Below are 27,817 nucleotides of genomic sequence, written 5' to 3' on the forward strand. Positions count from 1 at the left end.
CTTCCTTTAAGAGGGATTAGAAAAGCCAGACACAAAAGGTCATATATTTTGTGATTCCATTTATATGAAATATCTGGAATAGGTAAATCCATACATGATAGCAGATTGACGGTGGGGAGGGATGGGGAGTAACTGCTTAATGGGTTTGAGGTTTCTTTTGGGGGATACTAAAATGTTTTAGAACTATACAGAGGTAGTGATTGTACAACATTATGAATGTACCACTGAATTATTCACCTTAAAATGACTAATTTTATGTTAAGTGAATTTCACCTCAGAATTTTGTTGATTTCTTTGAACACAACGAGAATGGGTTGGAACAATAACTCAATTGCTACTACTAAGATCTGTATGGTATTCTAATTTGTACAAAAACTAGAAATCCAGAATCTTCTGTTGGGAAGGTCCCATACTTCCCTGGTATAGTACTCATGTAAGTAGTGCAAGGTACTCATGTCCTCATGTTCAGATCAGGAAAACCTCTAGGTGGGGCTTTCCCCTTTAAGACTCAGAGACTGAAATAATCTGGTAGCTAAGGAGTCATAATGGCAAGGAGTCATTTCTTGGGTAATTCTCCTTAGAAATGTAGTTATTACCCTCCAGGACCAGAAGTATGGAGGAGTAGGGCCAATCTTCTCTGTTTGGTGATACATGTATGTAGATGAGTTTATGTATCTTTGGGTTTATTTTGTAAAATCTAGTTGTTCCTGCCCTAGATAGGGGACCAGTGATACTTAATTTGGGCTCTTTTCTATCCTGTGGGAAACACAGAGTTTAGTGAAAAAGAAGAATTTCTTCGAAATGTGGTCCTATGTGTTCAGGTCTACTTCCAAAACATAGGAGGAATGGAAGGGAGAAGGTACTGGCCTTAGAACACCCGTGAAACCTATTGCTAATGTAAATTCCTCTGCTGAAAAAAGTGCCTATGTAGCCTACATGGAAAAACATGACTTTGGATTTCTGTTAAGATTTGTCATGCATCCAGGATTCATGGGCAGTCAGTGAATTCTGGATTCCAGTGAATCCAGAATTCAAGGACCCACACTCAGAGAAATGAACAAGTTCAGAATCTGGGAGAAAAGAGTTACTGAAGGCCGGGCGCTGTGGCTCACGCCTGTAATCCTAGCTCTTGGGAGGCCGAGGCGGGCGGATTGCTCAAGGTCAGGAGTTCGAAACCAGCCTGAGCAAGAGCGAGACCCCGTCTCTACTATAAATAGAAAGAAATTAATTGGCCAACTGATATATATATAAAAAATTAGCCGGGCATGGTGGCACATGCCTGTAGTCCCAGCTACCCGGGAGGCTGAGGCAGAAGGATCACTCGAGCCCAGAAGTTTGAGGTTGCTGTGAGCTAGGCTGACGCCACGGCACTCACTCTAGCCTGGGCAACAAAGGGAGACTCTGTCTCAAAAAAAAAAAAAAAAAAAAAAAAAAAGAGTTACTGAAGCTCACCATCACAAGTGCTTGTGACTTGGGTGCACATAACCATCATACACTTGCCCTCCTTTATAGACCCCTTTTCTTCCAGGACAGGAAACCAAATTGATTAGTATCTGTCACTGCAGGAAATGGTGGCTTGAAAATGGACCTGCTAGAGGACCTTGCGTCCCTGCAGTTTGACTGTGGGATTTCAGAGGAAGAAAGTTTCTTGCTGTATTTGCAGGGCCGTTATCGAGGACTGATGATCAATGCCTGTGCCCATGCAACCTTCTTCTGCAAACTATTATGCAATTTGAGGTAAGCTAGGTCTCCAAGTTTAGGAAGATGGACAAGAATCTCACCACTGAGAATTCAAGTGACTTAAACTTTTTATATTGGAGGAAAAGTTTGGTAGGGGGATTGTCTTCCTATCTTTTCTAACCTAGAGTCAGTCACTCCTGGTCTGAAAGGACCAAGAAAATCCATATCAGGGCCTCCTGGCTGTGGTCACATAATAAAGCATGGATTGGTTAAATGATCATTCATCCATTCATTCACTCATTATCACCACCAGCTTATCTTCCACAATACTAATTACTAGCCATTCCTGTCTATTGGGGAGGAATGCAAACCTGGTCAGTACTTTCTTTCTTTTGAGATGGAGCTAATGGAATGTTTCCTCACAGAAAAGCTAGCTGGGACTTTGCAGGCCCTATAGCCAGGTAACTTGCTTGAAACCAGGAATATTTGCAGAGAAATTCTCAGTCCAGTCCTGGTTTCTGGTATCTTTATACAATGTAGCTTCAGACACTTAAATAGGAGTATTTGAACCAGGTAACTAGAATTAGGCTCCTGGATTCTATAACTCCAGGTCACTCTGGGAGTATCAATCACATCCTCACTCTACTCCTCAGTTTACTGTTCTCTGAAGTTAGATTAATTCCTGGATGGTGGAACCAGATCTTAATTGAATGAGTTTATAGGTATAGCACATACCCAAGGAGGCAGGCTGCTTCATTGAGTTTGGTGATTAGCTTACTGTAAGGATGCATAAACCTATTGGTTGTACCCAAGATGGGGGGGGGGGTGGACACAACATATGAAACTTGCAGGAGGCATTTTATGTTTGGAGGGGTTAGGCACTAAGAGAAAGTACTCTTCCTTCAACCAGGAGAGAAACCTTAAATAGAATGTATCTTGTGATGCTTATATGGAAAATCCAGAGCTTTAAGACTCCAGTTTTACAGAAATGCAAAACAAATATAAGTTTGCCTTGTAACAACAAAAGTAATACCTTATGTATTCAGAGGTTTGACTTTTTTAATCTTGTGCCAAGAAAACACATCTAGAACCAACAGTAAATGAACCTCTAGAAAGAGTGGTCTCAAATGCCTCAGTTTCTCAGGTATGTATTGTTTTATAAACTATTTACTTTTATAAATCATGACATTATTTAAAAAACTAAATTATCTGGTTTCCCAGGTCTGTACAGAACTGAAATAGCAAACTAGAAAGAGTAGGTATATGGTAGGAGAGGGATGCTACAGCAATGAAAATTGACAGCTGAGAGTGATGTCAGCAAGGAGGAATAGAAAGCTCCAGACCTTGTAACCCTACAGAGACACTAACTTAACAACAAGGTGTAATCCAAAAAGCTCTTAGGAGAACTTCAGAAACCAGCTAAGAAGTTACAGTACCCCAGGCAAGTACAAAGCCAAGAACAGCTACATTGAAGGAGGTAAGAAAAGACATTGCACTTCACCTGAGATACCCCTTTCCTCAAGTCAGCACAACTCAATGTAATCAGGAGAAAATGCCTAATTTGTGGCTTCTCCCTTGGAGGGAAAGAAGAAAGTGGAATGTATGTCCAAGATTCCAGCTTTTCAGGGGCTTCCTGAGGGATTGGCTTCTGTCTCACATGACTTGGAGCACTGATAGGGAACCAACATATTTTGGATTAGAACAAAGGAAAGCTCAGTAGCTTGTTGCAGCACCAAGAACCTGCAGTAATGCAGGTAGACACCAGAGAGAGCAAGAAATTATGAGCCTCTGCAAAAGAAACAGGCAAACCTCTCTAATTGGAAAATTACAAACCCAAACCTAGAGAAGACATTCCCAGAAAATATTTGAGAGATCACCAGAATCTCTAGCTGAGCTGGTTGGTAAGGGTCTTCCCCTGTATGAAGCCACTCTGTAAAGACTGGGAGAAGTGGCAACTTTTTTCAAATGCCCAAATTCCAACAAAAGATAAGGCATATGATAAAACAACAAAATATGGCCTAATCACAGGAACAGACTAAATCTCCAGAAACCAACCCTAAAGAAACAGAGATCTATGAATTACCTAATAAAGAATTCAAAATAATCTTAAGTTCCATGAGCTACAAGAAAACATAGATAAACAACTAAATGAAATCAGGAATACAATATGTGAACAAAGGAAGAATATCAACAACAACACACTATAAAAAAACCCCAAACAAATTCTGGGCTGAGAAACACAGTAACTGAATTGAAAAAAATTCACTAGAGCAGTTAAACATCAGACTTGATCAAGCAGAAGAAAGAATTGGCAAACTGGAAGATGGGTCACTTGAAATTATTAAGTCAGCAAAAAGGAAAAAGAATAAAAGCCAGGCACAGTGGCTCGCACCTGTAATCATAGCATTCTGGAAGGCCTATGTGGGAGTATCACTTGAAGTCAGGAGTTCAAGACCAGCCTGAGCAAGAGTGAGACCCCGTCTCTACAAAAAATAGAATCACTTGAGCCCCAGAGTTTGAGGTTGCAGTGAGCTATGATCATGATACTGCACTCTAGCTGGGGTGAGAAGAGTGAGACTCTGTCTCAGAATAAAAATAAAAATAAGAAAAAGAATTAGAAAGTGAAGACATCTAAGGGACTTACGGGACACCATGAAGTGGGCCAATATACAATTCTGAGAATCTCAGAAGGAGAAGAAAAGGAAAGAAAGGTTCCGAGAGCTTATTTAAAGAAATAATGGCCCCAAACTTCCCAAATCTGAGGAAGGAAATGAATATCCAAATTCAAGATGCTCAAAGAAACTTGTCACACACACAGGCGTTTCCATAAGATTATGTGGGTTTCTCAGCAGAAACATAGGCCAGAAGGGAGTGGTTTGATATATTCAAAGTGATAAAAGAAAAAAAAAAAAACAAACCCACAAGAATACTATATCTGGCAAAAAAGTACTTCAAAAGTCAAAGAGATGCTTGAGGCCAGGAGTTCTAGGCTGCAGTGAACTATAACCATGCCACTGCATTCCAGCCTGGGCAACAGCAAGACCTTGTCTCTAATAAAAATAAAAAATCAAGGAGAAATCAAGACCTTTCCAACAAAAGCTGAGAGAGTTCATCACCAGTGGACTATCTTTATAAGAAATGCTAATGGGACCGGGCTCCGTGGCTCACGCCTTTAATCCTAGCACTCTGGGATGCTGAGGTGGGCGGATCATTTGAGCTCAGGAGTTCAAGACCAGCCTAAGCAAGAGCGAGACCCTATCTCTACTAAAAATAGAAGGAAATTAATTGGCCAACTAAAAATATATACAAAAAATTAGCTGGGCATGGTGGTACATGCCTGTAGTCCCAGCTGCGCAGGAGGATGAGGCAGGAGGATCTCTTGAGCCCAGGAGTTTGAGATTGCTGTGAGCTAGGCTGATGCCACAACACTCTACCCAGGGCAACAGAGTGAGACTCTGTCTGAGAAAAAAAAAAAAAAAAAAAGAAATGCTAATGGGAGTCCTTAAGTTGAAATGAAAAATTACTAGACAGCAACACAAAAGTATACAAAATTGTAAGGCTTTTTGGTTCAGATGAACATATAGGCATATACATAGTACTGTAATATTGTAAAGGATGGTACATAATAATTTTTAATGCTGGTGTAGAATTTAAAAGATAAAAGCTTAAAAAGTAACTACCGTGTTTCCCTGAAAAAAGGTCTTATGTCCCCCCAAAATAAGACCTATCCATAAAATAAGCCCTAGCAGGATTTCTAAGCATTTGTGCAATATAACCCCTACGCCAAAAATAAGACCTAGTGATGGGTGTGGCTACACAGTGTATCTGCACAACCCATGCATTTCATCGCAGGTAAAGATGAGCAGACCTTCTTATCTGCCCCATGAGAGCTCTATTGCTCGACATGAGAGATTGGGGCCAATGGTTCTAAAAGAAATAGAGTTGCAAGAAATTCAGGATGGAATTTGGGGATTGGAGTGTTACCATGATGTTCCAGAAGAAGACAACTATATTTGAATAAATGTAGATTGTCGTACCATACTTAAAAAAATAACACATTCCCTGAAAATAAGCCTAGGGTGTCTTCTTGAGGAAAATAAATATAAAATTTTGTCTTATTTTCAGGGAAACATGGTATTACTATAAAACTATGTTAATGGATATAAAATATAAAAGATATAATTTGTGAGATCAATAACAAAAACCAGGGGTGGGGGAAGATAAAGACATAAGAGTTTTTGCATGTGACTGGAGTTAAGCTATTATCAGTTTAAAATAGGTTGTTATAACTATCAGATTTTTATGTAATTTCCTATGGTAACAAAGAAAATACCAATCAAAGATACACAAAAGAAAATAGGCCGGGCGTGGTGGCTCTCGCCTGTAATCCTAGCACTCTGGGAAGCCGAGGCGGGCAGATTGCTCGAGGTCAGGAGTTCAAAACCAGCCTGAGTGAGACCCCGTCTCTACTAAAAATAGAAAGAAATGAATTGACCAACTAAAAATATATATATACAAAAAATTAGCCGGGCATGGTGGCACATGCCTGTAGTCCCAGCTACTCGGGAGGCTGAGGCAGTAGGATTGCTTGAGCCCAGGAGTTTGAGGTTGCTGTGAGCTAGGCTGATGCCACGGCACTCACTCTAACCTGGGCAACAAAGTGAGACTCTGTCTCAAAAAAAATTAAAAAAAAAAAAAAAGAAAAAAAAGGAATCAAAGCATATCATTACAAAAGAATCAGTGAAACACAAAGGAAGGCGGCAAAAGAGGAACAAAATAACTACAAGACATATAGAAAAAATTAACAAAATAGCAATATGTAAGTCTTTCCATATCAGTAATTACTTTAAATGTAAATGGATTAAACTCCTCAATCAAAAGACACAGAGTGGCTGAATGGATTAAAAAAAATAAAACAAGATCCAACCTATATGCTGTCCACCAGTGACTCACTTTAGATATAAGGACACACATAGACTGGAAGTGAGAAAATAGAAAAAGATATTCCATGCAAATGGTAACCGAAAGAAAACAGGGTTGGCCATACTCATCACACAGAATAGACTAAGTCAAAAAGTGTCTTGAGTGACAAAGAATGACATCATATAATGATAAAAAGATCAATTCACCGGGAAGATATAACAATTATATATGTACTTAACCTCAGAGCAGCCAAAAATATTAAGCAAATATTTATAAAGTTGAAGGTACACAATAATAGTAGATTTTATTATCCCATTTTGAATAATAAATAGGACAATCACACAGAAGGTCAATAAGGAAACAGAGGACTTGAAAAGCACAATAGACCAGTTGGAACCTAACAGACAAATGCAGATCACTCCACCCAATACATGCAGAATATACATTCTTTTCAAGTGCACATGGAACATTCTCTAGAATAGATCACATGTTAGGCCACAAAACAAGTCTTAACAAATTTAAGAAGATTCAAATCATATCAATTATCTTTTTTCAACTACAATGGAATGAAACTAGAAATGGATAGCAAAAAGAAAATTGGAAAATTCACAAATACGTGGAAATTAACACACTCTTAAACAGCCAATGGTCCAAAAAGGAAATCACAAGAAAAAATGTAAAATATCTTGAGACAAATGAAAATACAACATACCAAAACTTATGCAGCAAAAGCAGTACTAAGAGCAAAGTTTATAAGGGTGAATGCCTACTTTAAAATAAAAGAAAGATCTCAAATGAACAACCTAACTATATACTTCAAGGAACTAGAGAAAGAAGGATGAACTACACCCAAAGTAAGCAAAAGGAAGTAAACAGCGGAAATTAAAAAACCAGAGAATATAAAAACAATAGAAAAAAAATCAAAACTAATACCTGATATTTTGAAAAGATCAACAAAATTGACAAACCCTTACCTAGACAAAGATACAAGAGAACTATAGAACAATACTCTTGATGCAAAAATCCTCAACATAATACTAGCAAATTGAATTCAACAGCATACTAAAAGGATTATTCTCACTAAAAAGGATTATGACCAAGAGGGATTTATTTCTGGAATGCAAGGATGATTCAAATAGAAAATCAATATAATATACTGCATTACTAGAATGAAAGAAATCACATGATCATTTCAATTTATGCAGAAAAAGACTTTGACAAAATTCAATAACCTTTCATAATAAAAACATTCAATAAACTAGGAATAGAGAGAAATTGCCCCAACACAATAATGGCCATATATGAAAGTCCCACAGCTAACATCTCAATGGTGAAAAACTGAAAACTTTTCTTCTAAGGGCAGAAACAAGGCAAGGATGCCTACTTTCACCACTTGTATTCAAGACAGTAGTACTAAAAGTCCTAACCAGACCAGTTAGGTAAGAAAAATAAATAAAAGATATCTAAATTGGAAAGGAAAAATAGAGTGATCTCTGTTCACCAATGACATCATCTTATATATAGAAATCCCTAAAAATTCCACGAAAACTGTTAGAACTAGTAACGAATTCAGCAAAGTTGCAGGATACAAAATCAACTTACAAAATTAGTTGCATTTCTGTACACTATCAATGAACAATCTAAAAAGGAAATTGAGGAAATAATCCTATTTACGACAGAATAAAATAGTAATAAACTTAACCAAGGGGATGAAACACTTGTACACTAAAAACTACAAAACATTGCTGAAAGAATTAAAGAAGATACAAATAAATGGAAAGACAGTCTATGTTTATGGATTCGAAGACTTAATTGTGTCAAAATGTCCATTCTACCCAAAGTGATCTACAAATTCAATGCAATCCTTATCAAAATCCCACTAGCATTTTTTATAGAAATTTTTTAAAATCCCAATATTCATATGGATTAAGGACATTATGCTAAGCAAATAAGCATTTGTGTATTTGTCACAAAAAGACAAAACTGGGATCCAGAGAAGATGGCCGATGAGAAACACCGCCAGACAGAGTGTCTCTGCAGAAAAGACAGATTCTAGCAGAAATTAGAAGAAAGAAGCAAGAAGACAAGCCTACATCGGACGAGGGTCGGAAGGAGGAGTACCTGAGACCACGGGAGACTCCACAGGAGGAGGTCACTGAGGAGAACTGGAAGCTGGGACCCCCGGAGCAGCCCGCAGACCAGCGGGAAGTGTAGGTGAATCAGCTGTTTCCACTCCCCTGCGTCCCGGACTGCTGGTGAGCTCCCTAGCGAGTGGAGACACCTGCGGACACCAGCCCAGGGATGGCCGCTGCCAGTGAGCGGTAAGCCAGTAGCAGACACGACACCAGGCTCCCAACTCCCTCGGGGCACCTCCATGTGCCCAGACCCCAGCCGCGCGGCAGAAGCCATATTGCCTCCTCCTCCTCTCCCCCGACCCTACCCGCAGCTGCCCAGAGAGACAGAGAGATAATATAGCCACCAGCCGGAGGCACCTACAGGGAACGGGACCTTCCCTTTTGGGGCCCTACAGTTGACTAAGGGGAACTCAGACTGTGAGCTCCCTACCTGCCAGCCCTCCCAGGTGCTGCTGGCACGGTGATCCCAGGAGAATAGGGCAGACCCTGAGGTTGAGAAACATAGACCCAGCATGGGCTCCCTGTGGGTGAATTGGGACCAGCACTGCTCTCCCTGGTGGGGATATAGTTTGAACTCTGGGACCCAGAGGTCAGACCTGCAGACCACATCCCGTGCACCGAGGCCTTGCATTGCCTGGGGCACAGAAGGGATACTTGTGAACTGCCTACTGAGGTGTGTGTGCCTTCAGGGCAGATCAGCGTCCTAGAGGGCAACCCTCCCTGCAAAGGGAGGCCTTGCGCCCGGCCCAGGTGGCATTCCTGCACAGGGAACCTCCTCGCCGGCAGCACAGCCAGGGGAGGCTTGTGGTCTGGCCTGCTGGCAGAGGCCCAGGAGTAGCTGCGGAGTTAAGGACAGTGGAAAGAAGCCAGGCCCGCTCCAGACTGCGGGTCTCAGACAGCCCCACCGCCACACGCAGACTCTCTAACTGAGCCGGGCCATTCCAGCCTCTCCCTGTCAGCTTTGCCTGGAAGCAGAGAACAGAACTTTGACCCCTGCTAAGGACATTGCTGGTGCCTGAGGGCAGGCTTACCCAACCCAGCTCCGCCCAGACTCTCTCCTAGACTAGAGAAATGGATACACCTGGAAGTCCCAGGGCCCACCCACCACCTGAGTCACTAGAGATCTCTCTACGTGAATAAGAGCTGATAACAGGACATAAAAACAACAGCTTAGCCTGTTCCTCCAAGCAAGCGCCACCTACTGAGAGGAAGAGCATCCTGCACACCCTTTCCACGACACCTACTGACTCATTATACAGGGAGTGGTCGAATGTCACCCACAGACACCACCTACTGGCTCCGAAACTAAACAAGGCGTGTGAATACCCAAACAAAAACCTAAAGAAAAGAAACAACAACTGATCAACATGGGAAGAAATCAGCGAAGGAACTCAGGAAATATGAAGAACCAAGTGGAAAACACACCCCCAAAGAGGAGCCCCATCCCCCTAGAAACCGGCACCAACCAAAATCAGGCAACCACAATGACAGAAGAGGAATTTCGTATGTGGATCATAAGAACACTCACCGACCTGCAAGAACAACTCAATAACCAACACAAAGAAACCACAAAAAGCCTCCAGGATCTGGAAAAAAGTTCACTAAAGAAATAGACACAATGAAGAAAAGTTTAACCGAACTCCTGGAAATGAAGAATCAATTCAGGGAACTACAAAATATAGTGGAAAGTCTCATGAACAGGGTAGATCAAACAGAAGAAAGAATCTCAGAGCTTGAAGATAACACCCTCCAATTAAATAAATCAGTCACAGAAATAGAGCAGAGAAACAAGAGAAAAGAGCAAAGCCTACAAGAGATGTGGGATTATGTGAAGAAACCTAATGTAAGGGTCATAGGGTTACCAGAAGGGGAAGAAGACAACACTCACGGGTTGGACAAGCTATTTGAAGATATAATAGAGGAAAATTTCCCAGGCCTTGCTCAAAATCTCGATATACAAGTTCAAGAAGCTCAGAGGACCCCTGGGAGATTCAATGCAAACAAGAAGACATCACGACATGCAGTCATCAGACTGACCAAAATATCAACTAAAGAGGCCCTTCTAAGAGCTGTAAGATGAAAGAAGCAAGTAACATACAAGGGAAAGCCAATTTGAATAACACCAGACTTCTCTAATGAGACTTTACAAGCAAGGAGACACTGGGGCCCCATTCTCACTTTTCTGAAACAAAGCAATGCCCAGCCTAGAATCTTATTCCCTGCAAAACTAAGCTTTGTGTATGAAGGAGAAATAAAGACATTCTCAGACAAGCAAAGTCTCAGAGAATTCACCAAGACAAGACCAGCCCTACAAGAAGTACTCAAAACAGCATTACGCATGGAACATCATAATAATAACCCACGAATATAAAAACAACCAAAACCCAAAGATTAAAGGCCAGATATTACAATGGCTCAAGACAGCAGAAATCATAGCAACAACATCCAACCCAACAGAATGAACAGTAATCTACCTTACCTTTCAATAAATGTGAATGGCTTAAACTCTCCACTCAAGAGACATAGGCTGGATGAATGGATAAGAAAATACAGGCCAAGTATATGCTGTCTTCAGGAAACACATCTAACCTGCAAGGATGCATATAGACTAAAAGGGTGGAGATCAGTATTCCAAGCAAATAGAAGCCAAAAGAAGGCTGGCGTGGCAGTTCTAATTTCAGACAATTTAGTTTTTAAACCAACAAAAGTAGTGAAAGACAAAGAGGGTCATTATATAATGGTGAAGGGCACAGTCCAACAAGAAGAGATAACAATTTTAAATATATATGCACCCAACTTAGGTGCACCCAGATTCATAAAGCAAACCTTACTGGAGCTAAGCAAATGGATTAATAGCAACTCCATAATCACCGGAGATTTCAACACCCCATTGACGGCACAAGACAGATCCTCCAAACAGAAAATTAATAAAGAAATAATGGACTTAAACAAAACTTTAGAACAATTGCGTCTGACTGACATCTACAGAACATTCTACCCAAAATCCACTGAATATACGTTCTTCTCATCAGCTCACGGGACATTCTCTAAGATTGACCATATCCTAGGACACAAAGTAAACCTCAAGAAATTTAAAAAAATAGAAATCATACCATGTATCTTCTCAGATCACAGTGGAATAAGAGTAGAAATCAACCCTAACAGAAACTCACATTTCTACACAAAAATGTGGAAATTAAACAACCTCCTACTAAATGATTACTTCATAAATGAAGAAATTGAGATGGAAATAAAAAAATTCTATGAAGAAAATGACAATGGAGAGACAAGTTATCAAATCCTCTGGGACACAGCTAAAGCAGTTCTGAGAGGAAAGTTTATCTCCATAAATGCCTATAACCAAAAGTCAAAAAGATCACAAATAGACAATCTAATGAAACAACACAAAGAGCTGGAAAAAGAAGAACAGACCAGCCCCAACCCCAGCAGAAGAAGTGAAATCAACAAGATCAAATCAGAACTAAACGAAATTGAAAACAGGGAAGCTATTCAGGAGATTAACAGAACAAAAAGTTGGTTCTTTGAAAAAATAAACAAAATTGACACACCACTGACTAAGCTAACAAAAAGCAGAAAAGAGAAATGTCTAATAAGCTCCATCAGGAATAAAAAAGGAGATATCACAACTGATCCCAAAGAGATACAAGATATAATTTATTAGTACTACAAAAATCTTTATTCACACAAATTGGAAAATGTGGAGGAAATGGACAAATTTCTAGAAACACACAGCCTCCCTAGGCTCAATCAGGAAGAAATAGATTCCTTGAACAGACCAATCTCAACAGCTGAAATAGAAACAGCAATTAAAAATCTCCCTAAAAATAAAAGTCCCGGTCCAGATGGCTTCACACCCGAATTTTACCACACTTACAAAGAAGAACTAGTACCTATCTTGCAGAAACTATTCCACAACATCGAGAAGAACGGAAACCTCCCCGACACCTTTTATGAAGCGAATATTACTCTGATACCAAAACCAGGAAAGGATGCAACAAGAAAGGAAAACTACAGACCAATATCCTTAATGAATATAGATGCAAAAATTTTCAACAAAATCTTAGCTAACCAAATCCAGACGCTTATCAAAAAAATAATCCACCACTACCAAGTGAGCTTCATCCCAGGGATGCAGGGATAGTTCAACATACGTAAATCTATAAATGCAATTCACCACATAAACAGAAGCAAAAAGAAAGACCACATGATTCTTTCAATAGATGCAGAAAAAGCTTTTGACAAAATTCAACACCCTTTCATGATATGAACACTTAAGAAAATAGGGATAGAAGGGACATACCTAAAAATGATACAAGCCATATATGACAGACCCATAGCCAACATCATACTGAATGGGGAAAAACTGAAAGCATTCCCACTTAGAACTGGAACCAGACAAGGCTGCCCACTATCTCCACTTCTATTCAACATAGTGCTGGAAGTCCTGGCTATAGCAATCAGACAGGAAAGTGGAATTAAAGGTATCCAAATAGGGGCAGAAGAGATCAAACTTTCACTGTTTGCTGATGATATGATATTATATTTAGAAAACCCCAAAGATTCAACCAAGAAACTCCTGGAACTGATAAATGAATTTAGTAAAGTCTCAGGATACAAAATCAATACACAGAAATCAGAGGCATTCATATACACCAACAACAATCAAATTGAGAACCAAATTAAAGACTCAATACCCTTCACAATAGCAACAAAGAAATTAAAGTACCTAGGAGTATACTTAACCAAGGAGGTAAAAGACCTCTACAGGGAGACTATGAAACACTGAGGAAGGAAATAGCAGAGGATGTAAACAGATGGAAATCCATTCCATGCTTGTGGATCAGCAGACTCAACATCATTAAAATGTCTATACTACCCAAACTGATCTACAGATTCAATGCAATACCTATTAAAATCCCATCAGCATTCTTCACAGATATAGAAAAAATAATTTTAAGCTTTGTATGGAACCAAAGAAGACCCTGAATATCAAAAGCAATTCTAGGCAACAAAAACAAAATGGGAGGAATTAATATGCCAGATATCAAACTATACTACAAAGCTGTGGTAATTAAAACAATCTGGTATTGGCACAAAAATAGCAATATTGACCAGTCGAACTGATCTGAGAATCCTGATATAAAACCATCCTCATATAGCCATTTAATCTTTGACAAAGCAGACAAAAACATACGCTGGGGAAAAGAATCCTTTTCAATAAATGGTGCTGGGAAAACTGGATAGCCACTTGTAGAAGGCTAAAGCAGGACCCACACCTTTCACCTCTCACAAAAATCAACTCATGCTGGATAACAGACTTAAACCTAAGGTATGAAACTATTAGCATTCTAGAGGAAAATGTTGGAAACACTCTCCTAGACATCGGCCTAGGCAAAGAGTTTATGAAGAAGTCCCCAAAGGCAATCAAAACAGCAACAAAAATAAATAAATGGGACATGATCAAACTACAAAGCTTCTTCACAGCCAAAGAAACAGTCATGAAAGTAAACAGACAACCTACAGAATGGGAGAAAATTTTTGCATCCTACGTATCTTATAAAGGCTTGATAACTAGAATATACTTAGAACTCACGAAAATCAGCAAGAAAAAATCAAATAACCCTATTAAAAAGTGGACAAAGGACTTCAACAGAAACTTTTCTAAAGAAGACAGAAGAATGGCCAACAAACATGAAAAAATGCTCAGCATCTCTAATCATCAGGGAAATGCAAATCAAAACCACAATGAGATGTCACTTAACTCCAGTGAGAATGGCCTTTATCAAAAAGTCTCCAAATAACAAATGCTGGCGTATATGTGGAGAGAGAGGAACACTCCTACACTGCTGGTGGGACTGAAAACTAGTTCAACCTCTGTAGAAAGCAATATGGAGATACCTTAAAGCGATACAAGTGAATCTACCATTTGATCCAGCAATCCCATTGCTGGGCATCTACACAAAAGATCCAATGACACTCTACAGTAAAGACACCTGCACTCGAATGTTTATAGCAGCACAATTCATAATTGCAAGGCTGTGGAAACAGCCCAAGTGCCCATCAATCCAAGAATGGATTAATAAAATGTGGTATATGTATACCATGGAGTACTATTCAGCTCTAAGAAACAATGGTGATATAGCACATCTTATATTTTCCTGGTTAGAGCTGGAACCCATACTACTAAGTGAAGTATCCCAAGAATGGAAAAACAAGCACCACATATATTCACCAGCAAACTGGTATTAACTGAGCAGCACCTGAGTGGACACATAGGTACTATAGTAATAGGGTATTGGGCAGGGGGGCGGGGGGCGGGGGGCGGGGGCCGGGTATATATATACATAATGAGTGAGATGTGCACCATCAGGGGGATGGTCATGCTGGAAACTCAGACTTGTGGGGGATGGGGGGGAAAGGGTATTTATTGAAACCTTGAAATCGTACCCCCATAATATGCCGAAATAAAAAGAAAAAAAAAAGTTTAAAGAAACTCATGTTAAAAAAAAAAAAAAAAAAGACAAAACTGGCCTGGCATGGTGGCTCACACCTGTAATCCTAGCACTTTGAGAGGCTGAGGCGGGCAGATTGCTCGAGGTCAGGAGCTCGAAACCAGCCTGAGCAAGAGTGAGACCCTGTCTCTACTATAAATAGAAACAAATTAATTGGCCAACTAATATATATAGAAAAAATTAGCCGGGCATGGTGGTGCATGCCTGTAGTCCCAGCTACTGGGGAGGCTGAGGCAGAAGGATCGCTTGAACCCAGGAGTTTAAGGTTGCTGTGAGCTAGGCTGACGTCATGGCACTCACTCTAGCCTGGGCAACAAAGCGAGACTCTGTTTCCCCCCAAAAAAGACAAATACTGCATGATTCCACTTATATAGGGGATCTAATGTAGCCAAACAGAAAGTAGAATGATAGTTCCTAGGGGTTGGGTGAAAGATAAAAGAGGAATTGTTCAATGGGTATAGAGTTTCATTTTTGCAAGATGAAATGGTTTTAGAGATCTGTTGCACAACAATGTGCATACAGTTAACCCCACTGTAGTGTACACTTAAAAATGTTTTAGATGATAAATTTTATGGTTGTTTACCATAAGAAAAAACTGACAGATGTCTTCACAGAAAACAAACAAAAAACGAGGGACCTGGCGTCGTGGCTCACGCCTGTAATCATAGCACTCTGAGAGGCCGAGGTGGGCATATCGTTTGAGCTCAGGAATTTGAGACCAGCCTGAACAAGAATGAGACCCCGTCTCTACCAAAAATAGAAAAAATTAGCTGGGCATGGTGGCACATGCCTGTAGTCCCAGCTACTTGGGAGGCTGAGGCAGAAGGATTGTTTGAGCCCAGGAGTTTGAGGTTGCTGTGATCTAGGCTGATGCCATGGCACTCTAGCCCAGGCAACAGAGTGAGACTGTCTCAAAAAAAAAAGAGAACTGGTTCACAGTGTGTTATACATTACAGTAAAATGTGTAAGAGTGGCTGTTCATAAATTATGGTTTTGAGTCAACAAAATGATTAAATATTCAGACCTTGTGTTTAAGAAGGCAGGGAAATGCATAATACATGCAACAAAAATTTTAAAATGTTGGCTGGGCGCAGTGGCTCACACCTGTAATCCTAGCACTCTGGTTGGCGAAGGTGGGAGGATTGCTTAACATCAGGGGTTCAAGACCATCCAATAACAGCAAGACCCTGTCTCTACTGAAAATAGAAAAAAATTAGCCTGTGTGATGGCAGGGGCCTGCAGTCCCAGATACTCAGGAGGCTGAGGCAGAAGGATCAATTGAGCCCAGGAGTTTGAGGTTGCAGTGAGTTATGATCATGCGCCATTGTACTCTACCCAGGGTGACAGAGTGACTCTGCCAAAAAAAAAAAAAAAACCTTCAAGATTTTTTTAAATGCTTTAAACAAATTTGGTCCCTTGAAAAGGGTCATCTTTTTTTTTTTTTTTTAATAATTTAAACACTTAAAAATTATTTTTCCTTTTTCTTTTTCTTTTAGAAACCAGGACACAGACACAGCAAGGAAGGGTTATCCTTTTGTTTTTGGAAAATTCACTCAGGAGGAACATTTCATTCCCTAGCAAGGCTGGATAAATGGCATGCAATTAAAGTGCCTCCTTTATTTTAGGTGCCAACAGGCTTCTGTGTGAGAAAGTTAAAGCAGAAAACGCCAGAGGCTAACAGTTAAGAAGAGCTATAATGTGTACATGTATTTATGTATGTACCTGTTCATTCTCCAGAAAATTATTACATGAGAAACAAAGTTCCAGATATCGCTCAGTTGGATCACTTCATTTAACCACTCCTGACAATAACAAGTTAAAGGTGGGCATCATTGGAGGTGGCCACCTTGGGAAGCAGCTGGCTCTCACACTACTGCAGCTTGTCCCCATCCCTGCTGAGAGCCTGCGGATCTCCACTAGGAGGCCAGAGGCCCTGGGTGAGGAGCAGTGTGTGGCGGAAAGGGGGCTGTGCTGTTTAGGTGTTGATGAAGTCATCTTGAAAGGATGCCTTTAAAGAGCAATCCTGGTATACAGCATGCTGAGTTCTCAGCTTGCTAGCCTTAAGAAAAGCTAGAAAGATAGCTTTCTAGTTTGTTCCTGGAAACAACTTTTCATCTGTACTTATATGTTTTATATCCATGTCTCCTCTCTCTGCCCTTGGTGGTGAATTATCTTTTTGGGTCTTTGATACAGGGAAGCTTTCCATGCAGAGTTCAGATCTTATAACTGCACCAGTTAGAGTCCAAATATTTGCATTTGGCCTTATATTTTTAAAAAGAACACTTACTGCATTTAAAAAATGTTTTACAATGATTCCATTTAATAATCCATGGTGATAGAAATCAGAACAATGATTGCTTCTGGGGAGATAGACTGAGAAAGTCCTGAAAGAACTTTCTGGGGAGATGGAAATGTTCTATGTCTTAAGAGAAGTATCGGTTACATGGCAGTATGTGTTTGTCAAAACTGATTAAACTACACACTTCAGATCTGTGTGTTGCACTGTATATAAATTATACTTCAATAATAAAAATGTAAAATAATATAATGCCTATTGTTGAAAATTTAGAAAATTACTTTATAAGGAAGAATATAACTATTTGCTTCCCAGTTTTTCCTCTCATATCAGTAATTGTTACTATACAAAATTATTTGTATTCTGCTTTTTTCACTTAACATATCATGAGCAGATTCACATATATCATTTAACATTCTTCAAAATAATGATTTTAAAGCCCTTCCATTGTCTCACAGGCATACTGTGACCCCAGCGGGCTTTGAGAGCACTCCCCTGCAGCTCCCTAGAAGGGGTGTGCGCCTGCGCCTGGTATCTGGGCTTGCAGACTGAGCAGCATGTGCCCAGCTGGTGGCTAGGAGCTGCAGACACCCAGTAGCACTCTCCCTTTCTCTCTTTCTCTGTTTTCTTCTCACAATTTAAAATTATATCAGTAAAAGATTAATTTTAATGTAAAAAAATGATATTAAGGTTGTATAGTATTCCAAAGTATAGACGTACCATAATTTATATAACTATGCCCTATTTAATTGAAGTTCCTTGTACATAATTTTCAAAATAAAATTACTGGGTCAAAGAATAGTACAGCTTTATTAAAATATTATTTGTATATAATAAATTGGGACATAAAGTATAGAATTTGATGTTTTGACATGTGTATACCTGTGAAACTATCACTACAATCAGGGTAAGGAACATATCCATCACTCCCAAAAGTTGCTTCTTGCCCTTGGTAATACCTATTTCTCTACCTCAGTGCAGCCCTCTAACCAGGAAACCAATGATCTGATTTCTGTCACCATAGATAGTTTGCATTTTCTAGAATTTTCTATAAACAGTGTCATACAATTTGCACTTCTTTTAGCTTTTCACTCTGCATAATTAGCCTGAGATATATTCAAGTTGTTTAATGTATCAATATCCTTTTTATTTCTGAGTAGTGTTTCATTGCATGATTATTCAACAGTTTATTTACCTGTTGATTCAGGTTGTTTCCAGCTTTTGACTATGACAAATAAAGCTGCTATGAATATTTTATGGAAGTATTCACGTGGGCAACTGCTTTCATTTTTCTTGGGTATATATCTAGCAGTGAAATGACTGGGTAATGTGGTAGATATATGTTTGATTTTTAAAGAAACTTCTCATAGGCCAGGCATAGTGGCTCATGCTTGTAATCCTAGCACTTAGCACTTTGGAAGACTGAGCTAGGTTGATCGCATGAGGCCAGGAGTTCAAGACCAGTCTAGGCAACATAGCAAGACCCTTTCTCTACAAAAAAATAGAAAAATTAGCCAGGTGTGGTGGTACATGTCTGTAATCCTAGCTACTTGGAAGGCTAAGGTGGGAAGATCACTTGAACCCAGGAGTTGGAGGCTGCAGTGAGCTGTAATTGTGCCACTGCACTCTGCCTAGAGTAAGACCTTGTCTCAAAAAAAAAAAAAAAAAAAAAAAAAAAAGAAGAACTCCGATTTCACTACACCCTTGTCAGTGCTGGGAATTATTCTTAACATCACTATTTTAATATGCTTTAAAATTTTTTCTTGTTCTAATTATGTCTTTCATTGATCACTAGAAAAATTGAATGTTTTTTATAGGTTTATTGCTATTTCATCTTTTTTTGAGTTGCTTTTGTCCATTTTTTTCTGTCGGAGTGCCTGTATTCTTTCTTACTGATTTGTAAGGGTTCTTTCTATATTTAGTAAACTTAGAAAACATATTACTACTCAAAGCATATTTTTTGATCCCATCAACAGGACTATTATATATGATATTTCAATAAAGTACATATATTCTTTGGGAAGCAATATGTTTATCAGTAATAAAATTATAGTTTTAAAATGTCACTACATGTTGTGTAGGGAAACAAGAATTCAGAATGCTCAGCATCAGCTTCTGTGCACGTGAAAAGAACGAGAACAACATGTGAAAGAATGATAGACATCCTGTTCTCTAAATTTTGTCTTTGTCCTATCCATCTTTCAGGTTTATGAGTATCCAGGTAACTTCAGCTTCACACTTGTCATGTACTCTTTTTTTTTTTCTGAGATAGAGTCTCATTTTGTTGCCCAGGCTAGAGTGCCATGGCATCAGCCTAGCTCACAGCAACCTCAAACTCCTGGGCTCAAGCAATCCTTCTGCCTCAGCCCCCCGAGTAGCTGGGACCACAAGCATGCACCACCATGCCCAACTCATTTTTTTCTATATATTTTTAGCTGTCCAATTAACTTCTTTCTATTTTTGGTAGAGATGGGGTCTCGCTCTTGCTCAGTCTGGTCTCGAACTCCTGATCCTGAGCTCAGACGATCTGCCCACCTCGGCCTCCCAGAGTGCTAGGATTACAGGCATGAGCCACAGCGCTCAGTCATGTACTCTTGATGGTTAAGATAAGAATTCATCTCTCCAATGTCTGTCATATTCTGTTTTCCAATAACACTTAAAACATAACACCAGATGTGAGTGTACATTTTAAATTCTTACTTTTGAAAATCCATGTTGCAGTAAGTACCATCAAATGATTAACTACCAGTGAGTGTTTTTATGCAACTATGTGAGTTATCATATTTCTCTCTCCATTTATATATATATTCTATTAACATTAAGTTATATATATTTTACAGAAATTGTTAAATATTTCCAGACTCCTCCTAGTCTCTGCTCTATATTCTTCCATTCTCCTAGTCTTTTCCACCAATTCAAGCCAGTGAGCTAAATAACTTTGGGTAAGCCATGTAGCTTCTTGAAGCCTCACTTTCCTCATCTATAAAATGGGAATAAGCTGGGTGTAGTGGCTCATGCCTGCAATACTAGCACTTTGGGAGAACAAGGCCACAGAATCACTTGAGCCGAGGAGTTTGAGACCAGCCTGGGCAACACAGCAAGACCCCATCTCTAAAAAAAAAAAAAAATAGAAAAATTAGCTGAGTGTGATGGCACACACCTGTAGTCCCAGCTTCTTGGGAGGCTGAGGCAGGAGGATCTCTTGAGCCCAGGAGTTTGAGGTTGCAGTGAGCTATGATGACTTTGTGTTTTAGCCCAGGCAACAAAATGAGATCACATCTCAAAAAAAAAAAAGGATGTGGGATTTTCCTTTGATTTGTGTAGCAACAAGCCTTGGGTTGATTTACCAAGATAAATCTCCCCATAGTTGATGTTCAGGTCAATCTCCTTTGTACTGTGCTTTCTGTCCTCCTTTATCCTTTGCAGAGGAGTTCCAGAAACTGGGGATCCAGTGCTTTTACCATAACTCTAATCTCGCGAGTTGGGCCAACGTGATATTCCTCTGCTGTTTGCCATCTCAGCTGTCCCATATCTGCTTAGAAATTCAAACCAGCCTTGAGAAGACCTGCGTTGTGTACAGCTTTGTAGCTGCCGTCCCACTGCCCAGGTATCCTGTTAGGGTAAGAACAGAACTGGCAGAACTGCTCTGTCTATTCATCTCAACTTCTGCCTCCTACCTCCACTGTAGCCCCTAACTCTTGGAGTTGGTTATTCCCAGTAGTAAGGAGGAAGCAGCTTTATGTGTAGAAGGACTCAGCTGACCTTTCCTTTCTAATTGTATCTTCCTCACTTACCCACAAACGGCACTTGTGGGTTGGACATTTTCTTAGCTGTACAAATGTTTAGAACTACAATAGAACATTGCCTCCCACTACTTCAATACTGAATAGTATAGGAAAACCACTAGTCAACAACATGAAAAGTTGCTAAAAGTTATGTGTCAAATATTATTTCCGTACCCCTAGTATCTAGCCCCATGCCTACCACATGATAACAGTTAATAAGTATTTGTTAGGTGGCTGGAACAAGCCAACTAATTTAATTAGTGCCCTCACCACAGACCCAGACCTGCATTTGCCTCTGAGCAGTGCCGTGCAGGGGAGTCTGTTGCTGGAGTTGGATGTGAATACAATGGATTATGTAGCTCACTCTAGTCCTAGCAATGTATTCCCTGTCTTAGCAGCTTTACTTCCAGGTTGAAACTACTACTGAATCACACCAATATCTTGCGACCTCAGTATGAGTGTGTTGAAGACTATGTCAACATCTGGGGGGCCAATAAGGAAGTTGCAGCTGCTCTCCAAGATCCTGTGATTCTTGAGGCTACCTGCCCCTACATTCCTGCTGGTAATGGGTCAGCATATTTCTGACATTCTTTTGAAAATTACCTTTCCTGTGGCCTGTTGCTATCTTATTAAATCCCAGTCTGTATTGGGGATGGGAGGGAGACACCTAGATATATTCTCAGTTATTTTAGATTTTGTATTGGAACAGTGTTTGGGTGGCAAAAATCAGCCTTTATTAGGGAGAGCTGAGAAGCTTGATTATTTAGACCTTTTAAAGACAAACTAGAAACAACCAAAGATAGCTTATTTAAACAGGAGGATGTGGCTGGGTGTGGTGACTCACGCCTGTAATCCTACCACTCAGGGAGGCCGAGGCGGGAGGATCACTCAAGGTCAGGAGTTCAAGACCAGCCTGAGCAAGAGCGAAACTCCATCTCTACTAAAAAAAGAAAGAAATTAGCTAAAAATATATAGAAAATTAGCCGGGCAAGGTGGTGCATGTCTGTAGTTCCAGCTACTTGGAAAACTGAGGCAGAAGGAGTGCTTGAGCCCAGGAGTTTGAGGTTGCTGTGAGCTAGGCTGATGCCACGGCACTCTAGCCAGGCAACAGAGTGAGACTCTGTCTTAAAAACAAACAAACAAACAAACAAACAGGAGGATGCAATGTCTGGGACTAAAATGGGTTTTCTCTGTTCTAATCTTGCAGTCCGCCCGCCCCCCCCCCAAAGGTTGTTGATGGGCGTTCCTTATCAACAACCATTCTAAAGACACTTTTGCCATTAGCAATGTCTACATTATTTGTATCTGTCCTCCTTTGGGATGGTCAAAACCTGTGTTATAAAGGGCAGAAATAGGCCGGGCGCGGTGGCTCACGCCTGTAATCCTAGCACTCTGGGAGGCGGGCGGATTGCTTGAGGTCAGGAGTTCGAAACCAGCCTGAGCAAGAGTGAGACCCCCGTCTCTATAAATAGAAAGAAATTAATTGGCCAACTAATATATATAGAAAAAATTAGCTGAGCTGGTGCATGTCTGTAGTCCCAGCTACTCGGGAGGCTAACGCAGGAGGATTGCTTGAGCCCAGGAGTTTGAGGATGCTGTGAGCTAGGTTGACGCCACGGCACTGACTCTAGCCTGGACAACAAAGCAAGACTCAGTCTCTAAATAAATAAATAAATAAATGGCAGAAATAGGACTCTTGGCCTACAAAGGGGGAGTATTTGCTTACCTCATGGTTCATATTATTAATACCAACCTGTCTTAGAAAAAAAAAAAGGTGGCTATTCACTGGAGTTTGTTCTAGGTTCCCTGCAACTCACTTTTGGTGGTGCTAACTGGTATTTACCTTCTCATTGATGTGTAGGGGGAATAACCCTCAATATGAAGTGGTTGGAAGGAGTGTGCTATGCAGCCCTAAACATGTGCACGGCAAGAAAGTTGGCCAACCCACAAGCACTGCTGCTTCTGAATGAACTGTTTCTCTCTGTGCATTTCAAATACTGTAAGAAAAACACAGCATCTTGCCCAAAGTTTCAGCCAACAGATTTTGTCAACAAAATCTATGTCAAGAGCTTGTCTCGGAACAGGTAAGGTGTCAGACAGCTGGCCATTCTAATTTCTCCCACATTCTTGTCTTAGCAGATACTTTTTTCTTTTATCCTTTCAGATTCTTTTTTTTTTTTTTTTTTTTTTTTTTGAGACAGAGTCTCGCTTTGTTGTCCAGGCTAGAGTGAGTGCCGTGGCATCAGCCTAGCTCACAGCAACCTCAAACTCCTGGGCTCGAGTGATCCTTCTGCCTCAGCCTCCCAAGTAGCTGGGACTACAGGCATGCGCCACCATGCCCGGCTAATTTTTTTTTTATATATATATCAGTTGGCCAATTAATTTGTTTCTATTTATAGTAGAGATGGGGTCTCGCTCTTGCTCAGGCTGGTTTTGAACTCCTGACCTCGAGCAATCCGCCCGCCTCAGCCTCCCAAGAGCTAGGATTACAGGCGTGAGCCACAGCACCCGGCCTCAGATTTTTTATTGGTAAAAATAACACAATTTTGTAAAAAATTCAACGAGTAGAAAAGTAAAAGTCCTCCTTTGCCTCCCAAATCCTATTTTATAGATTTTACCTCTAATGGTTTTTACATTTTTGTCTTTTTATCTATGTATTTACAAACATATTACATTGTCATTATATCATAACATGGATGCCTATCTATTCCTATATGCACAGTGTTAGAAACATGGGAACTATGCACACTGCTTTTTTGCTTACTACATCACAGATACCATTCTATATTAGTACAATCATAGCTACTTCATTTATAAGTAAGTGCATAGGCATCCACTGGACAGGACACATTTCTTTAATTAAATTTCTTCACTCTGTTTCCACTTGATAGAGATGTGGTTCCTTCCCTTTGTCCCAAATTTTGCATTAAGGGCTGCTTTGAATGTTCTTGTACTGACTTTGCACATTTGCACCAATATTTCTGTTGAATAAATACATGAAAGAATTTCTGGGTCTAAGGTTATGTATATTTTATGTTTGATAGGTATTCCTATATTGCTTAGCAAATATGTGGTGCTCGCTTAATTTCTACCAAGAATATATGAGGCTGCCAGTTCTCTATAGCTTGATAATTATAAAATCAATTTTTAAAATATCTGATAATCTGATATGCAGAGATTGTTGCTCATGTTACCAGTGACTACCATGTCATTAGATTCACTGCATACTTTATTTATTTATTTATTTATTTTGAGATAGAGTCTCACTTTGTTGCCTGGGCTAGCGTGCCATGGAGTCATAAAAGCTCATAGCAACCTCAAACTCCTGGGCTCAAGCAATCCTTCTGCCTCAGCCTCCTGAGTAGCTGGGACTACATACAGGTGCACGCCATCACACCCAGCTAATTTTTTCTATTTTTAGTAGAGACAGGGTCTCACTCTTGCTCAGGCTGGTCTGGAACTCTTGAGCTCAAGCATTCCTCCCACCTTGGCCTCCCAGAGTCACTGCACACTTTAAACTCCTTTTCTTCTTTAACTGCCATCCTTCTTGAAGCAGTCTCTTCCCTCAAATTCTCCTCATTTTCTTTCTGACTCTCTGGTCCCTCCTTTGTGACTTCCTCCTTTGCCTCACCCTTAAATCTGGGAGTTTTCCAGGCTCTATTCTAGACCCTTTTCTTCATTTCATTCTATACTTTGTTCCTGGGTGATCTTTTCCAATTTGGGGACTTAGGTTGCCATCTTTACACTGACAGCTTGTAACTCTATATCTCTAGCCTAAATGTCAATACTGCATCTAGGTAAGTACACACTCACAATCTCCACACAAGCTCAACATGCCCAAAAGCTACCTGCTTTTCTAGTGTTTCTTATCTAATTACATGCTGCTTCACCAAGTTGTTTAAGTCAGAATCCTGGAAGTGATGGCTGGATGTGGTGACTCACACTGTACTCCTAGCACTCTGGGAGGCTGAGGCAGGAGGATCACTTGAGGCCAGGAGTTCAAAAACTGTTCTTTCACCAAAGAATCCTTCATGTTGCCACAAAACTTGGTAACTACGAATCTGTTCTTCATTCCTACAATTTTTTCATTTTAAGAATGTCATATAAATGGACTAATATAGCATATAACCTTTTGGGATTGACTTTTTTCCTTCAACATAAGTCTCTAGAGATTCATCCAAGTTGCTGTATTAACAGTTTGTTTTTATTACTGAGTAGTGTATCATGGTATGGCTGTATCACAATGTGTTTAACCATTCACCTGTTGAAGAACATCTGGGTTATTTCCAGTTTTTGGGTAATATGAGTAAGACATCTATGAACACTCATATACAGATTTTTGTGTGAGCCTAAGTTTTTGCTTCTGTGGGATAAATGCTTTGTAGCGTAATTATCGAGTCATATAGTAGTTTCATGTTTATTTTTTAAGATACTGCCAAATTGTTTTTCAGAATAGTACAAAGTATTATTATAGCAAGTATGATCCAGTTTCTCTGCATCCTCACTAGAATATGGTATTGTCATGAATTTTTATTTTACCATTATCTCTATAGGTCAATTTTGTTGACTTTTCCTATCCATGAATATAAATACAATATGTATCTCCATTTATTTAGATCCTCTTTATTTCATCAGCATCTTATAGTTTTCATCATGTAAGTCCTATACATGTTTTATTAGATTCACACCTAAGTATTCCATTTTTCTGGAGTGATTATAAATGAAATTTCGTTTTTAATTTTGGTGTCATGTTCATTGCTAATACATATAAACACAATCAATTTTTGCATATTTATTTTGCATCCTGCAATCTTGCCAAATCCATTAGTTCTTAAAGGTTTTTAAACTATTAATAGATTCCTTGGGATTTTCTATATGGATAATCATGTCATCTATAAATAGAGACAGTTTCATTTCTTCCTTTCCAATCGGCATGCCTTTTAATTTCCTTTTCTTGCCTTTTTGCACTGGCTGGAACTTCAGGTACTATGTTGAATAAGAATGGTAAGAGCAGATACCCTTGCCTTACTCCTAATCTTTTTTTGTTTTTTTTAAAGAGAAACAGTCTCGCTATGTTGCCCCAGCTGGCCTCAAACTCCTGGTGGGTGATCCTCCCACCTCAGCTTCCTGAATAGCTGGGACTACAAGTGTGCCCATTTCTTCTGATCTTTTGAAAAATATAAAAACCCCATGTCTTAATGCTTTTAAACTTAAATTACACTATAAACTAATACTCAGTATCGCCCCATTTTGTTTACACATTAACTTCTACATTTTTATCTATACAGCTAAAGAGGATATCTTTTTTTTTTTTTTTTTTTTTTTTTTGAGACAGAGTCTCACTTTGTTGCCCAGGCTAGAGTGAGTGCCGTGGCGTCAGCCTGGCTCACAGCAACCTCAATCTCCTGGGCTCAAGTGATCCTCCTGTCTCAGCCTCCCGAGTAGCTGGGACTACAGGCATGCGCCACCATGCCCGGCTAATTTTTTGTATATATACTTTTAATTGGTCAATTAATTTCTTTCTATTTTTAGTAGAGACGGGGTCTCGCTCAGGCTGGTTTCGAACTCCCGACCTCGAGCAATCCGCCCGCCTCGGCCTCCCAGAGTGCTAGGATTACAGGCGTGAGCCACCGCGCCCGGCCTAAAGAGGATATCTTAAAACCAATCAGATCTTTTCCTTGCTTAATGTCCATGATCCTCTTATGTATGTTCTTTCTAAATTCAAAGAAAATATACTAAAAAGGGTGTCAGTGTCAATATTATAATTGTTCTCTAATTATAAATTTCTCTCCAAATGCACTTAGAGAAATATATGTGTGAAAAATCACTGTAAGTATTAATACAATTAAATCTACATATTGAATAGTTCTAGCAGAATTTCTAGTTTAACTGTTAAATTTAATTAGTTTGGTATTCCAAGTAGAGGAATATTTTCTTTAAAGGAAGTGTTTAACAGCCAAATCAGATATATTGAACAGATATAAAAAAGTAACAGTATTTTTTTTTCACCCCAGGTCTTTCCCTTGGTTTGATCTGACTATTGCGCAACTCAAGAAAACTCCCTTTAGCCAGTGTCTCTCAACCAGTACTGTTCTTCAACGCCACCTTACGTATCTATACTGTGATTTATTTGGCATCTCCCTGACCAAAGAACAGCCAGTGGTTTCTACAGGCTCTCTATCCCAATAAAAGAACTCAGTAAATCAGGATATTTTTTTCCCCTCACAGATTTTCTCTATAATGGTTGTGCCCTGATTATCATAATTGACAGTAGGGTTGTGATTGTATTGTGTTTGCCACATGTTAGGCACTAGGAATTAGAAAACCGTACTGATGGCTTTTCAAACTGGAGAATAAAATAAGTGGTCCTATATATCAATATGTGTCTGGCTGTCAAAGGCAACCAATGAAACTACACAACTTAACACACTTAAGGAAGCTGCTTTCCCAGAAATACAAATTATT

At 39.7% G+C, this 27,817-nt stretch overlaps 2 protein-coding genes across 3 annotated transcripts in view; one reads left to right on the forward strand and one right to left on the reverse strand.

The window, feature by feature from the left end:
- The window catches only part of SAMD15 (sterile alpha motif domain containing 15), a 58,347-nt gene that overhangs the window by 15,151 nt on the left and 15,379 nt on the right, over positions 1 to 27,817 (reverse strand). The window lies entirely within an intron of this gene.
- NOXRED1 (NADP dependent oxidoreductase domain containing 1) lies at positions 573 to 27,731 on the forward strand. Of its 2 annotated transcripts, none has more exons than XM_012743016.2 (7): positions 573 to 653; positions 1,566 to 1,737; positions 17,009 to 17,208; positions 20,994 to 21,174; positions 21,763 to 21,914; positions 23,214 to 23,436; positions 27,367 to 27,731. In XM_012743016.2, the coding sequence occupies exons 2-7, from the start codon at positions 1,583 to 1,585 to the stop codon at positions 27,539 to 27,541; spliced, it is 1,086 nt and encodes a 361-aa protein (XP_012598470.1). In that variant the 5' UTR covers positions 573 to 653; positions 1,566 to 1,582; the 3' UTR covers positions 27,542 to 27,731. The 2 variants fall into 2 exon arrangements, with proteins under 2 accessions (XP_012598470.1, XP_012598475.1); XM_012743021.3 differs by having other exon boundaries at positions 575 to 653; positions 1,664 to 1,737.

The sequence above is a fragment of the Microcebus murinus genome, chromosome 6 (assembly GCF_040939455.1).
Source record: "Microcebus murinus isolate Inina chromosome 6, M.murinus_Inina_mat1.0, whole genome shotgun sequence".
Lineage (NCBI taxonomy): Eukaryota > Metazoa > Chordata > Mammalia > Primates > Cheirogaleidae > Microcebus > Microcebus murinus.

Excerpts from the sequence above, each read along its gene's own strand:
- NOXRED1 (XM_012743016.2), top strand. The coding sequence starts at position 1,583 with ATGGACCTGCTAGAGGACCTTGCGTCCCTGCAGTTTGACTGTGGGATT. Across the intron at positions 1,738-17,008 it reads AAACTATTATGCAATTTGAG|AAAATTATTACATGAGAAAC; the intron begins GTAAGCTAGGTC and ends TTCATTCTCCAG. Across the intron at positions 21,175-21,762 it reads GCTGCCGTCCCACTGCCCAG|GTTGAAACTACTACTGAATC; the intron begins GTATCCTGTTAG and ends CTTTACTTCCAG.